Below are 12,386 nucleotides of genomic sequence, written 5' to 3'. Positions count from 1 at the left end.
CCCCATATAGCATCCATAAGGGCGGTTATTTTAGTCCTCATTCATATTTACAGTAAAACACGCTAATCGGTCAATATCGCAAAGATTGACCCTAAAGGTTCTCGGAGAGAAGGGGACAACCTCTATACATTCAGAAACAGAGACCCCATCAAAGCCAAACGACTTCTTTGACAAACCTCAGTGACTTCCACCAACATAAGATCTGAAGATCGTAGACCAGACAGACCCCAAAGACCGTGAGACCCGTTTCTTTTACCAACATGGCGCAGGTCCCTAAGAACAAACTGAGCAGCAGAAGAAGGGGAGAAGTAGTACCTGGGAAACAATCCGGTGGAGGATTCACCTCCACACTCCTGGAAGAAAACACAAGCACCATTATACTAGCTATAATCTTCTACATATGGGGCAGTATTATAGTAGTTATATTCTTGTACATAGGGAGCAGTATTATAGTAGTTATATTCTTGTACATAGGGGGCAGTATTATAGTAGTTATATTTTTGTACATATGGGGCAGTAGTATAGTAGTTATATTCTTGTACATAGGGGGCAGTATTATAGTAGTTCTATTCTTGTACATAGGGGGCAGTATTATAGTAGTTCTATTCTTGTACATAGGGGCAGTATTATAGTAGTTATATTCTTGTACATAGGGAGCAGTATTATAGCAGTTATATTCTCGTACATAGGGGACAGCATTATAGTAGTTCTATTCTTGTACGTAGGAGGCAGTATTATAGTAGTTATAGTCTTGTACATAGGGGGCAGTATTATAGTAGTTATATTCTTGTACATAGGAGCAGTATTATAGTAGTTATATTCTTGTACATAGGGGACAGTATTATAGTAGTTATATTCTTGTACATAAGGGGACAGTATTATAGTAGTTATATTCTTGTACATAGGAGGCAGTATTATAGTAGTTATATTCTTGTACATAGGGGACAGTATTATAGTACTTATATTTTTGTACATAAGGGGCAGTGTTATAGTAGTTATATTCTTGTGCATAAAAGGCAGTATTATAGTAGTTATATTCTTGTACATAGGAGCAGTATTCTAGTAGTTATATTCTTGTACATAGAGGCAGTATTATAGTAGTTATATTCTTGTACATAGGGAGCAGTATTATATTAGTTATATTCTTGTACATAGGGGTCAGTATTATAGTAATTATATTCTTGTACATAGGGGGGCAGTATTATAGTAGTTATATTCTTGTACATAGGGGGCAGTGTTATAGTAGTTATATTCTTGTACATAGGGGGTAGTATTATAGTAGTTATATCCTTGTACATAGGGGGCAGTGTTATAGTAGTTATATTTTTGTCCATGGGAGGCAGTATTACAGTAGGTATATTCTTGTACATAGGGGGCAGTATTACAGTAGGTATATTCTCGTACACAGGAAGCAGTATTATAGTAGTTATATCCTTGTACATAGGACGCAGTATTATAGTAGTTACATTCTTCTACATAGGGGACAATATTATAGTAGTTATATTCTTGTATATAGGAGGCGTATTCTAGTAGTTATATTCTTGTTCATAGGGGCAGTATTACAGTAGTTATATTTTTAACCATGGAAGGCAGTATTACAGTAGTAATATTCTTGTACATAGGAGGCAGGGTTATAATAGTTTTATTCTTGTACATAGGTGCCAATATTATAGTAGTTATACTACCCTGTAGGGGGCAACACTGAGCACAGAGAAATGCTTAGTGGAGAATTTATACCTTATATAAGAGAGGAATGCCAATAAGAAAAGTAAACAAGAAATGATGTCCGCTCTTCCAACAATGCCTGCTACCTGCACCAAAAGAGATGTTTTGTTACTATTTTCATATCTTGAAGTAACATTTCTATCACTTTTGTATTATTGACATTTACATGTAATATGCACTGGAAAGTCTTCAGGCCCTCTCTTTTACACTTTTTTACACTTTGTTATTTTGTGGCCTTGCGTTCTGCATTATTCTGCACTCAGTACCCCATAATGATAAAGTAAGAACACAATATTAGAAATCTCAGTGAAAAAGTAGTAACATAACTGTTCACACCCCATACGTAGGTAGTACTTAGTTGAAGCTCCTTTCGTAGTGTTTCCAGCCTCCAGTCTTCTTGGGTATGATGCCTCAAGGTTTGCTCACCTGGATTTGGAGATTTTCTGCCCTCTGTTGGGTTGGATGGGGGGCCATCTATGGACAGCTATTTTCAGGTCTCTCTCCAGAGAGGTTCTCTTGGGTTCAGGGCTTTGGCGGGGCCACACAAGAACATTCACAGAGTTGTCCCCTAGCCCCTCCTGTGTAGTCTTGTCTGTGGTCTTAGGGTCATTGTCTTGTTGGAAGGTGACCCCCTCTGCCCAGTCTGAGGTCCCTTGCGCTCTGGATCAGGTTTTCTCTATCTCTGTACTTTACTCCATTTAGCTTTTCAACCCCCGTGGACTCGTCTCCCCTACCCCAGCATGATGCTCCACCATCAAGCTTCACAGTAGAGATGGTATTGGGCAGGTCATGAGCGGCACCTGGTTTTCTCCATACAGAACGCTTGGAGGCCATAAAGTTCCATCTTGGTGTAATCAGAGCAGAGAATCTTGTATCTCGCAGTCTGAGAGCCTTTAGGGGCTTTTTGGTAACTCCAGTTGGGTTTCCTCTCTTACTGAGGAGGCTTCTTTCTGGCTGTTCTGCCACAAAGCCCAGATTGGTGGAGGCTGCTGTGATGGTTGACCTTCTGGAAGTTGTTCCCATCTGCACACAGGATCTCTAGAGCTCAGCCAGAGTGACTATTGGGTTCTTGGTCACCTCTCTTACCAAGACCCTTCTCCCCCTCAGTTTGGCGTCGGCCGCTCTAGGAAGAGTCCTGGTAGCTCTTCCTCCACGTAAGTATTATAGGGGCCGCTGGGCTCTTGGGAACTTTCAGGGCAGCAGAAATGTATTTGTAGCTTTTCCAGCTTTTCTGATATGCATTGTGATCTGTGAGATCGTATATAGACAAGGGGGTCTATTATGTCCCATCAACTGAATTTCCTACAGGTGACTCCAATTAAGGTGTAGAAACATCTCAGAGATGATCAAGAGAAATGGGAGACCCCAGAGCTAAATGTCAAGTGTCATACCAAAGGGTGTGAATACTTATGCAATTGAAAGTGGTAGTTTATAAGCGCTGCAGAATAGGTTGGGGCTATACAAATAAAGATTATTATTATTATAGTTTTTTAGTTTAAAAAATGTACAAACATTTCTCCTGTTCTGTTGTCACTTTGTCATTATGGGGTATTGAGTACAGAATGTTCGGGAACACAAAGCCACAGCATAACATGTAAAAAAGTGGGAGAGTCTGAACTGCCCTTACAGATGTGACTGTACTTACGGCCTCCGTGTGTACAGGGTGTACAGCGAAGAGCAGGGCAGACGCCACCGCCTGCTTCCTGTCCTCAAATACGGTGGTGCTGCAAGTATAGCCCAGCACTGCAGTCACCATGCAGTGTAACACCACATTCACTGCATGGTAGTAGAAGGGCTCCAGGCCGCTCCAGTACGCATTGACTCTACAGAAAAGGCACAAAGAAAAGTCATCAGCTATTGGAGAATTAATTTGCGTTGCAGCATGTCTGCGATGTGATTGGCCAGATATCAACTAATCAGCAATTAAAGTGGTTTTACATTAAACTACCATATAAATGATTGCTCATCCTCCATACAGTCCGAATTGGTCTATTTAACCCCTTAACACCACAGGATATACACTTATGTTTTGGGTGTGTGGGGTTTATATGATGCCGGATATCTGTGATAGCAGGCATACACCTGAAACAGCTACATTCAGCGCTAACGCTGATTGTGGCTGTTAATCCATTAAATGCCCCAATTGTTGTTTCGAGGTCCCAAATGGCCCCCCACAATGCCACAATTTTGACGGCCCACATGGCTGCTATGAATAAATGCCTATGAAGGCGTGCCTATGGTACTCCTTCATAAACTGCCTGACAAAATACTGTGGTATTACATTATACGATATGACTCGTAGAGATGAGCGAACGTACTCGGTAAGGACGATTTCGCAATCAAGCACCGCGATTTTCGAGTACTTCACTACTCGGGTGAAAAGTACTCGGGGGCGCTGTGGGGCGGGGCGTGGCATGGTGGAGCGGGGGGTAGCAGCGCGGAACAGGGGGGAGCCCTCTCTCTCTCCCTCTCCCCCCCACTCCCCTCTGCAACCCCCGCTCACCCACAGCGCACCCGAGTACTTTTCACATGAGTAGTGAAGTACTCGAAAATCGCGGTGCTCGATTGCGAAATCGGCCTTACCGAGTACGTTCGCTCATCTCTAGATATGAGCAATCAAACTAACGGAAGTTCAAGTTCCCTACAGGAACTAAACAAAAATTTTAAACTAAGTTAACATAAAAAAAAAAACTTTTCCCAAATTAATAATAAAAATAAATAATGATTGAAAAAAGAGAACTCGCTGGTGTCACTGTGTCCACTTTATCAAAGTCACATATTATTTACCCCGCACGGTGAACGCTGAACTATATCGATGGAAAAACTAAAAAGTTATAGCGGCAGAAAATAATTTTTCCTTTTTTTCAAGGATGTTTTAGTTTCTAAAACTAGTTTTAAAAAAAACTATTTAAAAATAAAGTTATCATGTTGTTTTTGCTGCAGTGCTTACATGGTAGAAGCAAAACCCTCCCAAAAGTGGCAGGATTCAATTTTTTTTCCATTTCACTCCACTTAAAAGTTTTTTAAAGTTTTTTAGTACATTATATGGTACATTAAATAGAACCACTGAGAAATACAATTGTTTTGAAATTGAGAAGGGAAACTGAAAATGGAAAAAAAGGTCCGCTTTCTTCAGGGGTTAAAGGTCGGTTAAACGAGCGCCGATCTCTCTTATTGGTGACGATTAGAGATGAGCGAGCACCCTCGATAAGGCAAACTACTCGAGTGAGTAGAGCCTTATTCGAGTACCTGCCCGCTCGTCTCTAAAGATTCGGGTGCAGCGGGGTAGAGCGGGGAGGAACGGGCGGGGGGGGAGATCTCTCCCTCTCCCCCCCCCCCCCCCCCGCTCACCCCTGCTCACCGCCGCAACTCACTCAGGTACTTGAATAAGGCACTACTCGCTCATCTCTAGTGCCAATCTTCCAGCTCATATCGAGTCGTGTAAAAACATCTTTACTCTGGAGTCTAGAGAGGATTGTGAAGACTGGTTATACCCCACAGCAAACGCTCCGCTATGAGTAGTTTGCGATCTATGCTGGTCTCTCGGTGTAAACAAATATAGTCTTACCCAATGACAGCAAGCAGAGATTTTGAAAAGGGTGAGAAGTTGGAGTAGAAGTCTGTTAAAAAGTTTCAGGACTTTTAATTATAAGTTGCAGCCCGGTGAGGATCCCTCATACGAGGAAGGAACAAAGCAAGTATCAGATTTCTCAGCAAGGGGATCTTGTTGCAAAGTACGCAGAGTGTAAAGGATAAACACCACGCTAGCTGGAGGCGGAGTCACAAGTCAGGAACCGCCCACCTCTGTTTCTATAAGGCTGGATAGTCTCGTCATACGCAGTTGACTGAAAACAATGCGTTCAGGGCATTGACACATGATTATGGCTAGACGGCGTCAGAGCTGCGCCACATTATCTACCACTGTGTACGGTCCAATACCTTAATATGTCATGCTGGGAAAAAAGGCATACATAGCAGGGTTCTGTTAAAGGGATCACTCAGGATTATGAGGAAGGGTATTAAAACCGGAGCAACGTTGACGCGAAAAGACATTGGCGGTTTATAGAAGCCTGTAATCTATGGCGCCTGTAAGAAAGTGCATTAATAACAATTCCATAATGCAACGCTCTACAGAACTGTTAGAAATGATAAGTCCCAGCGTGCTATATACTGACACGCCAGAAGTACTGGGATAGCGGTACGCAGATTGATGATAAGGTGGCGTTACCTCCAGAGACACCCGCTCCTGTGCAAGCTGAGAGTATTATCTTGTGAGGTTGAAAACCGCCCAGCGTGCTCATGGCGAGGCAATGTCTATTATCGGACGAGGTGTGATAGCCGGTGCCAGGTGGATGGGACGTTCCATTTCCAAAGTTTGCAGGGATTTAACATTCTTTGATCCACAGTGATAGGTGTGTAGTGGGAATACGTTGAGGAGGACATTACCACCCACAGCGGCCGCCAGCGGGTGCTTAATGATGACAACAGACGGCGCCTGGCTAGAATTATCCATACAAACAGACAAGCAACTCCAGTAGAAATCACAGCCCCATTCGCTGCAGGAGGCCGCGCACGTACATCCTGCAGGTCCATGTACCATTGTTTAGCTTCCATGAGATATGAGAGCAGAAGAGCATCAGAGCGCCTCTTACCACCATGACACGGGCACAGCGCCTCACCTGGACCCTGGAGGACTGGCATGTAATGTGGTCCAATGAGTCACAGTACCAATTCTCCCAGGCTGGTGGTGGGGTTTGTGTGTGGCTCAGACCCCATGAAGCCACGGACACCAGCTGTCAACAAGGCCTGTGCAGGCTGTTGGTGTCTCCATACTTGTGCGGTTTGTTCTCATGGCATTGGTTGGGTCCATTGCTTAGCCTAAGCACGTCATGGCCTGCTACGTTTCACTGCTTGGTGACCATATGCAGTAATTGATGGACTTCATGTCCCCCACTATGATGGGTATTCCAGCAGGATAATGCTTCAGGTCATCAGGGCAAATTGTCCAGAATTGGTTAGAGGAGCATTCTGGAGAGTTCTTACGAATAGTGCACGCACGTTCACTGACATAAGCCTAATCCAGCATTTATGGGATACGGTGGAGAAGTCCATTAATCCCCGAGATCCTGAACCTACAGATACCACAGGGCTGTGGGGGGCTATCGAGATGGCCCAACAGTCCTGCAGACGTCTTCTGTCCACTTGTGAAATCGATGCCAGTTGCTAGAGGGGTCCTACCCGATATTAACTTCTGTCCCGTGACTTTTGGCATGTCAGTGTATAAGCTGCTGATCATTATAGCATGCTGGGCGCTGTAGAGGCTATAGTCAACTGTGTTAGGGAATTAGTGCTTAAAGGGGTTTTCCAGGCAGCGATGGCAGTCAGTGCTGGAATACCCCATGGTGGGAACTGCTGCTCTGACCCCTGTGTAGTGGCCAGCACTCGTAACCGCAGGCTGAAACCAATGGGAGCTGCACCTGCAACCATGAACGCCGGCCACTACACTAGGGTCAGAGCAGCAGCTTCCGCTCCGACCACGGTGTATCCCAGTACTGACGGCCGACGCTGCCTGGAAAACCCCTTTAAGGGATCCCTAAATATTTGGTAAGATCAGCGCTCCCGTCCGTTATTTTATCAGCTCTTGTATAAGCCCCAGTTCAGTCCATAGAGGTGGAGCTTGAAGTTCCTGGACTCCAAAGCAGAATCCGTACCAGGGCACCCTCCTACCATGTGGGGTCTTTTTAAGTGGTAGATAGGACCTGGTTATGACTGCTACCTTTGCTCCCGCTACAATGTCTAGGCACTGACAAAGCTGAAGTTCTTGCAGGGGTTAACTGGACAGATATTTCAGAAATGTCAGCACAGAAGACTCTGTGTTCTGAGCGAGACGCTGCGCCACTTCTACAAACAAACCCACATTTTTACTAGTCCTAAGCGAACTGTTGCCGCCCCTTTAATTGGTTGCAGATGTTTTGTCTTCTCATAGAAACAATCTCTTCCCCCTCAGAGCAGCCCCTGCTTCTGGCCCCCATGCACCGCCTTCATGACTGCGCCACCAACGCCAGCGCTTTTACGGTTGACGATTTTGCACTGAGATAAGATACTTAAAGGAGACCCCCGACCTGTAGGTGCAAAAAAGCGTCAGCATCCTATACTTTATCGGCATCTTACTTCTTTTCTAGATCTCCACTTGCTTGCCTATCTTAAAAAGGATTGCCTGGCCTAATAAAGCTATCCCATCTCCTGTGTATAGGGTATAACTAGCTGACGGGTGGGGTTTGACTACTGAGACTCCCACCATTCCCGAGAATGGGGTTCCAGGAGGCCCCCAAAAGAGAGGAAAGGCGCTCGAGCATGTGCGTATTTGTTTTATTCATGGCCATGGGATTGCGGGAGACGGCTGAATGCTTGCACGTGGCTAGCTCCGGGAATGGAGCGGCAGTACACATGCGCCCCCACCGCTACATTCATCTGAGGTCCTTCCAGACTCCTGGTTTCAGCATCACTAGGGATCCCAGCAGTTGACCGCTACCGATCAGCTACTTATCTCCTACCCTGTGGGTAGGGGGGAACTTGATTTGGTAGGACAACCTCTAAAAGCCTGTTTGGCACAGGACTAGATATCCTCTAGGTTCCACAACAGTATCGGTCCATAATTGTACCTTATGCCCACCATGATGCCCACAATTACCTGAAGCTGAGGACACACAGCGGTCGGTAGGACTTATGGCTCGTGTTGTCAGCCATGGCCTTGCCCCAAAAGTCATTCTTAAAGATGGTGCTCAGGTTGGTCTCTCCCCTGCTGTCAGGATTATTGAGTATCGCCCATACATCATCATGGACAAACTCCCCCAGCAAAGACCGGGCAAAGCATAAACCCGCAACAACAGCTGGCACAGCAAGAATCCAGACGACAGGATTGTCCACCATGGAAGGGTCTCTGAGCCTCCTGGACGTCCCTTTGAAGTTGCCATTTTGAGGTCCACTCGTAGACTGGATTTTGGCTAATCCATTGGTGGTGGTTCTTGGTGTCATAATATCAGGTGAATGGTTGGTGTTGGTGATGTTGTGCCCGTTCCCATTGCCCTGGTCCTTGGGCAACGTTCGGAGGTTCTTATGACTTCTGTGGTTGGTGCCATTGCTTGACACTAGTCTTTGGCTGTTGGCTTTTCCACCACTGACCATGTTGTCTGGTATCTCCTTGCCACTATCTTGTCCTTGATCACAAGTGACATGTTTGAGCAGGACTCGGCCAAAACTTCTCATAATCCCCAGTATAGTAACTCCTCACATCTTGAGGGAGGAATGTCCTTCATCCATCTTAGACTTTTCTCGTTTGGGGGTCTACTGCTCTTTTCTGAGGCATAAACCCAGCAGTCTCATCCTCATAACCATCCGGGTAAGCCTGGAGCCCAACAATTCGGAAATTACCCGTTACCGGCATTCCAGGATCTGTGCCTGAAAAATATCACGAGATCTCATATTATAGAAGCTCTTGAAAGACACCTCCACATTTAGTTATCTCTGATGTGATAGAAATAATACTGTGATGTCTCATGAACTGGGACTAACCCCCACCACATTGAGTCCTAGATTTAAAGCTGTTAAAAAACTTTGTGAACTCTTTAGGTCTAGTTGGAGATTCCCATTATTTGGCATCAGCAGTCTCTTGGGGCAGCTGTCTATGGTAAGATAGCATATAGCGATCAGACATTTCTTGGGAGAAGCTGCAGTCATTACAGAGGCGACTCTCTACCAGCTGTCAATGCAGTTAAAGCAGAGCTTCCATGTAAGCGAATCACGCTAATCCTGAGCAGTCACTCTCTAGTACTACGCTAGGTCGGACTTTGCTATGACTGTGCCTTAAAATCAGATGTCAATATTCCCTAACAGCTGTCTCTTCAGAGAATGTACAATAAATCAGTCAGCTGTCTCTTCAGCACTCTGCATATACAATAAACCCATCTAATACTAGGCTGTCACTCAATACCAGGTCTGAAGATCAGCTGTCATCTGTCAAACATCCATAACAGATCAGAGTGACAATTTATACAATGCATCAGTCAGCTGTCTCTTCAGCACTCTGTTAATACAATGAATCAGTCAGCTGTCTCTTCAGCACTCTGTATATACAATGTATCAGTTGGCTGTCTCTTCAGCACTCTGTATATACAGTGCATCAGTTGACTGTCTCTTCAGCACTCTGTATATACAGTGTATCAGTCAGCTGTCTCTTCTGCACTCTGTATATATAGTGAATCAGTCAGCTGTCTCTTCTGCACTGTGTATATAAAGTGAATCGGTCAGCTGTCCGTTCAGCACTCTGTATATACAGTGTATCAGTTGGCTGTCTCTTCAGCAGTCTGTATATACAGTGGATCAGTCGGCTGTCTCTTCAGCAGTTAGTATAGACAGGGTATCAATCAGCTGTCTCTTCAGCACTGTGTATATACAGTGTATCAGTCAGCTGTCTCTTCAGCACTCTATATATACAATGTATCAGTCAGCTGTCTCTTCAGCACTCTATATATACAATGTATCAGTCAGCTGTCTCTTCAGCACTCTATATATACAATGTATCAGTCAGCTGTCTCTTCAGCGATCTCTATATACTGTGAACTGGTCAGCTGTCTCTTCAGCGATCTGTATATACAGTGCATTGTTCATTTGTCTCCTCAGCAGTCTGTATATTCAGTGTGTCAGTCAGCTGTCTCTTCAGCACTCTGTATATACAATATATTAGTCAGCTGTCTTTTCAGCAGTCTATATATACAATGTATCAATCAGCTGTCTCTTGCAGTCTGTGTGCTGTACATCTCTCTGTATAACACTCTCCCACCCAGTCAGTATTCTATCTCTATATGATGTGTACAGTATATCTCTAAGGGGCTCTACATATAACCTCTTTGCATTAATATCTGTCGGTAGGTGCCATCTCTCTATATTAGTATCTATAGGTGCAGTATATACATGTATTCGTGCTTAGTATCTATCCATAGGTGCAGTCAATCTCTCTCTCTATGTACATCGGTGCCGTCGCTATAGCTGTCTATACGCGCAGTCTACGTACATGGGTGCCGTCTGCGCTCAGCAGTGGAGCGGGTCTACTCGCGGTCTCTCTGCAGTCTCTCCGCCGTCTCTCTTCTCCTCCCCGCAGCTGCGGACACATCAGCCACCTCCTCCCCGCGCATCCTCAGTGCAGCCAGAGAGCTGGGGAGTGCGGGGACTACAACTCCCAGCATGTAGTGCCTACTGCCAGCGAATACCACCCCCAGCATGTACCCCTCACCTACTGCCAGCATCTACCACTCCCAGCATTTACCCCTCACCTACTGCCAGCAACTACCACTCCCAGAATGCATCTCTAATCCAATGCCAGCAACTACCACTCCCAGCATGTACCCCTTACCTCCTGCCAGCAACTACCACTCCCAGAATGCATCTCTAATCCAATGCCAGCAACTACCACTCCCAGCATGTACCCCTCACCTACTGCCAGCAACTACCACTCCCAGCATGTACCCCTTACCTCCTGCCAGCAACTACCACTCCCAGAATGCATCTCTAATCCAATGCCAGCAACTACCACTCCCAGCATGTACCCCTCACCTACTGCCAGAAACTACCACTCCCAGCATGTACCCCTTACCTCCTGCCAGCAACTACCACTCCCAGAATGCATCTCTAATCCAATGCCAGCAACTACCACTCCCAGCATGTACCCCTCACCCACTGCCAGCAACTACCACTCCCAGCATGTACCCCTTACCTCCTGCCAGCAACTACCACTCCCAGCATGTACCCCTCACCTACTGCCAGCAACTACCACTCCCAGCATGCACCCCTTACCTCCTGCCAGCAACTACCACTCCTAGAATGCATCTCTAATGCAATGCCAGCAACTACCACCCCCAGCATGTACCCCTCACTTACTGCCAGCAACTACCAATTTCAGCATGCATCCCTAATCCAATGCCAGCAACTACCACTCCCAGCATGTACCCCTCACTTACTGCCAGCAACTACCAATTTCAGCATGCATCCCTAATCCAATGCCAGCAACTACCACTCCCAGCATGTACCCCTCACTTACTGCCAGCAACTACCACTCCCAGCATGCACCCCGTACCTCCTGCCAGAAACTACCACTCCCAGAATGCATCTCTAATGCAATGCCAGCAACTACCACTCCCAGCATGTACCCCTCACCTACTGCCAGCAACTACCACTCCCAGCATGTACCCCTCACCTACTGCCAGCAACTACCACTCCCAGAATGTACCCCTGACCTACTGCCAGCAACTACCACTTTCAGCATGCATCCCTAATCCAATGCCAGCAACTACCACTCCCAGCATGTACCCCTCACTTACTGTCAGCAACTACCACTCCCAGCTTGTACCACTCACCTACTGCCAGTGTGAGGGGTTAATTCACGTTTATGCCTTATTGACTACAGCGACTCCATTTTGTATTCTTTGCCTTTGCTAAATACATGTGTAAGGGGTTAATTCTAGACTTTCTTCCCCTTTTAATAAAAATAAGAAAGTACATTTAATTTCTTCTTCTTACAAGCTCACTCCTTATCTGTTCTGTTCCTGCTATACGACCCTGAACTTTTACTAACCATCCTCCCATATATGTTATCCTGTTTTCTTGTT

The 12,386-nt window shown here is 45.6% G+C and overlaps 1 protein-coding gene across 1 annotated transcript in view; it reads right to left on the bottom strand.

Annotated features, from left to right (window-relative positions):
- Nucleotides 1–10,902, bottom strand: part of TMTC1 (transmembrane O-mannosyltransferase targeting cadherins 1) — a 41,668-nt gene extending 30,766 nt beyond the window's left edge. The window contains exons 1-5 of the mRNA XM_066590868.1: nt 10,796–10,902; nt 8,417–9,183; nt 3,371–3,548; nt 1,738–1,811; nt 177–353 (exon numbers count right to left, since the gene is read on the bottom strand). Of these exons, the coding sequence (XP_066446965.1) occupies nt 177–353; nt 1,738–1,811; nt 3,371–3,548; nt 8,417–8,991 (1,004 nt within the window). The 5' untranslated portion in view covers nt 8,992–9,183; nt 10,796–10,902. The remainder of the gene's footprint in view (nt 1–176; nt 354–1,737; nt 1,812–3,370; nt 3,549–8,416; nt 9,184–10,795) is intronic.
- Between the last annotated feature and the right edge of the window lie 1,484 nt (nt 10,903–12,386).

Source organism: Eleutherodactylus coqui, chromosome 2 (assembly GCF_035609145.1).
Source record: "Eleutherodactylus coqui strain aEleCoq1 chromosome 2, aEleCoq1.hap1, whole genome shotgun sequence".
In the NCBI taxonomy this organism is placed as follows: Eukaryota; Metazoa; Chordata; class Amphibia; order Anura; family Eleutherodactylidae; genus Eleutherodactylus; species Eleutherodactylus coqui.
The sequence above is the reverse complement of the archived record's forward strand: the minus strand, read 5'-3'. Positions and strand labels throughout refer to the sequence as shown.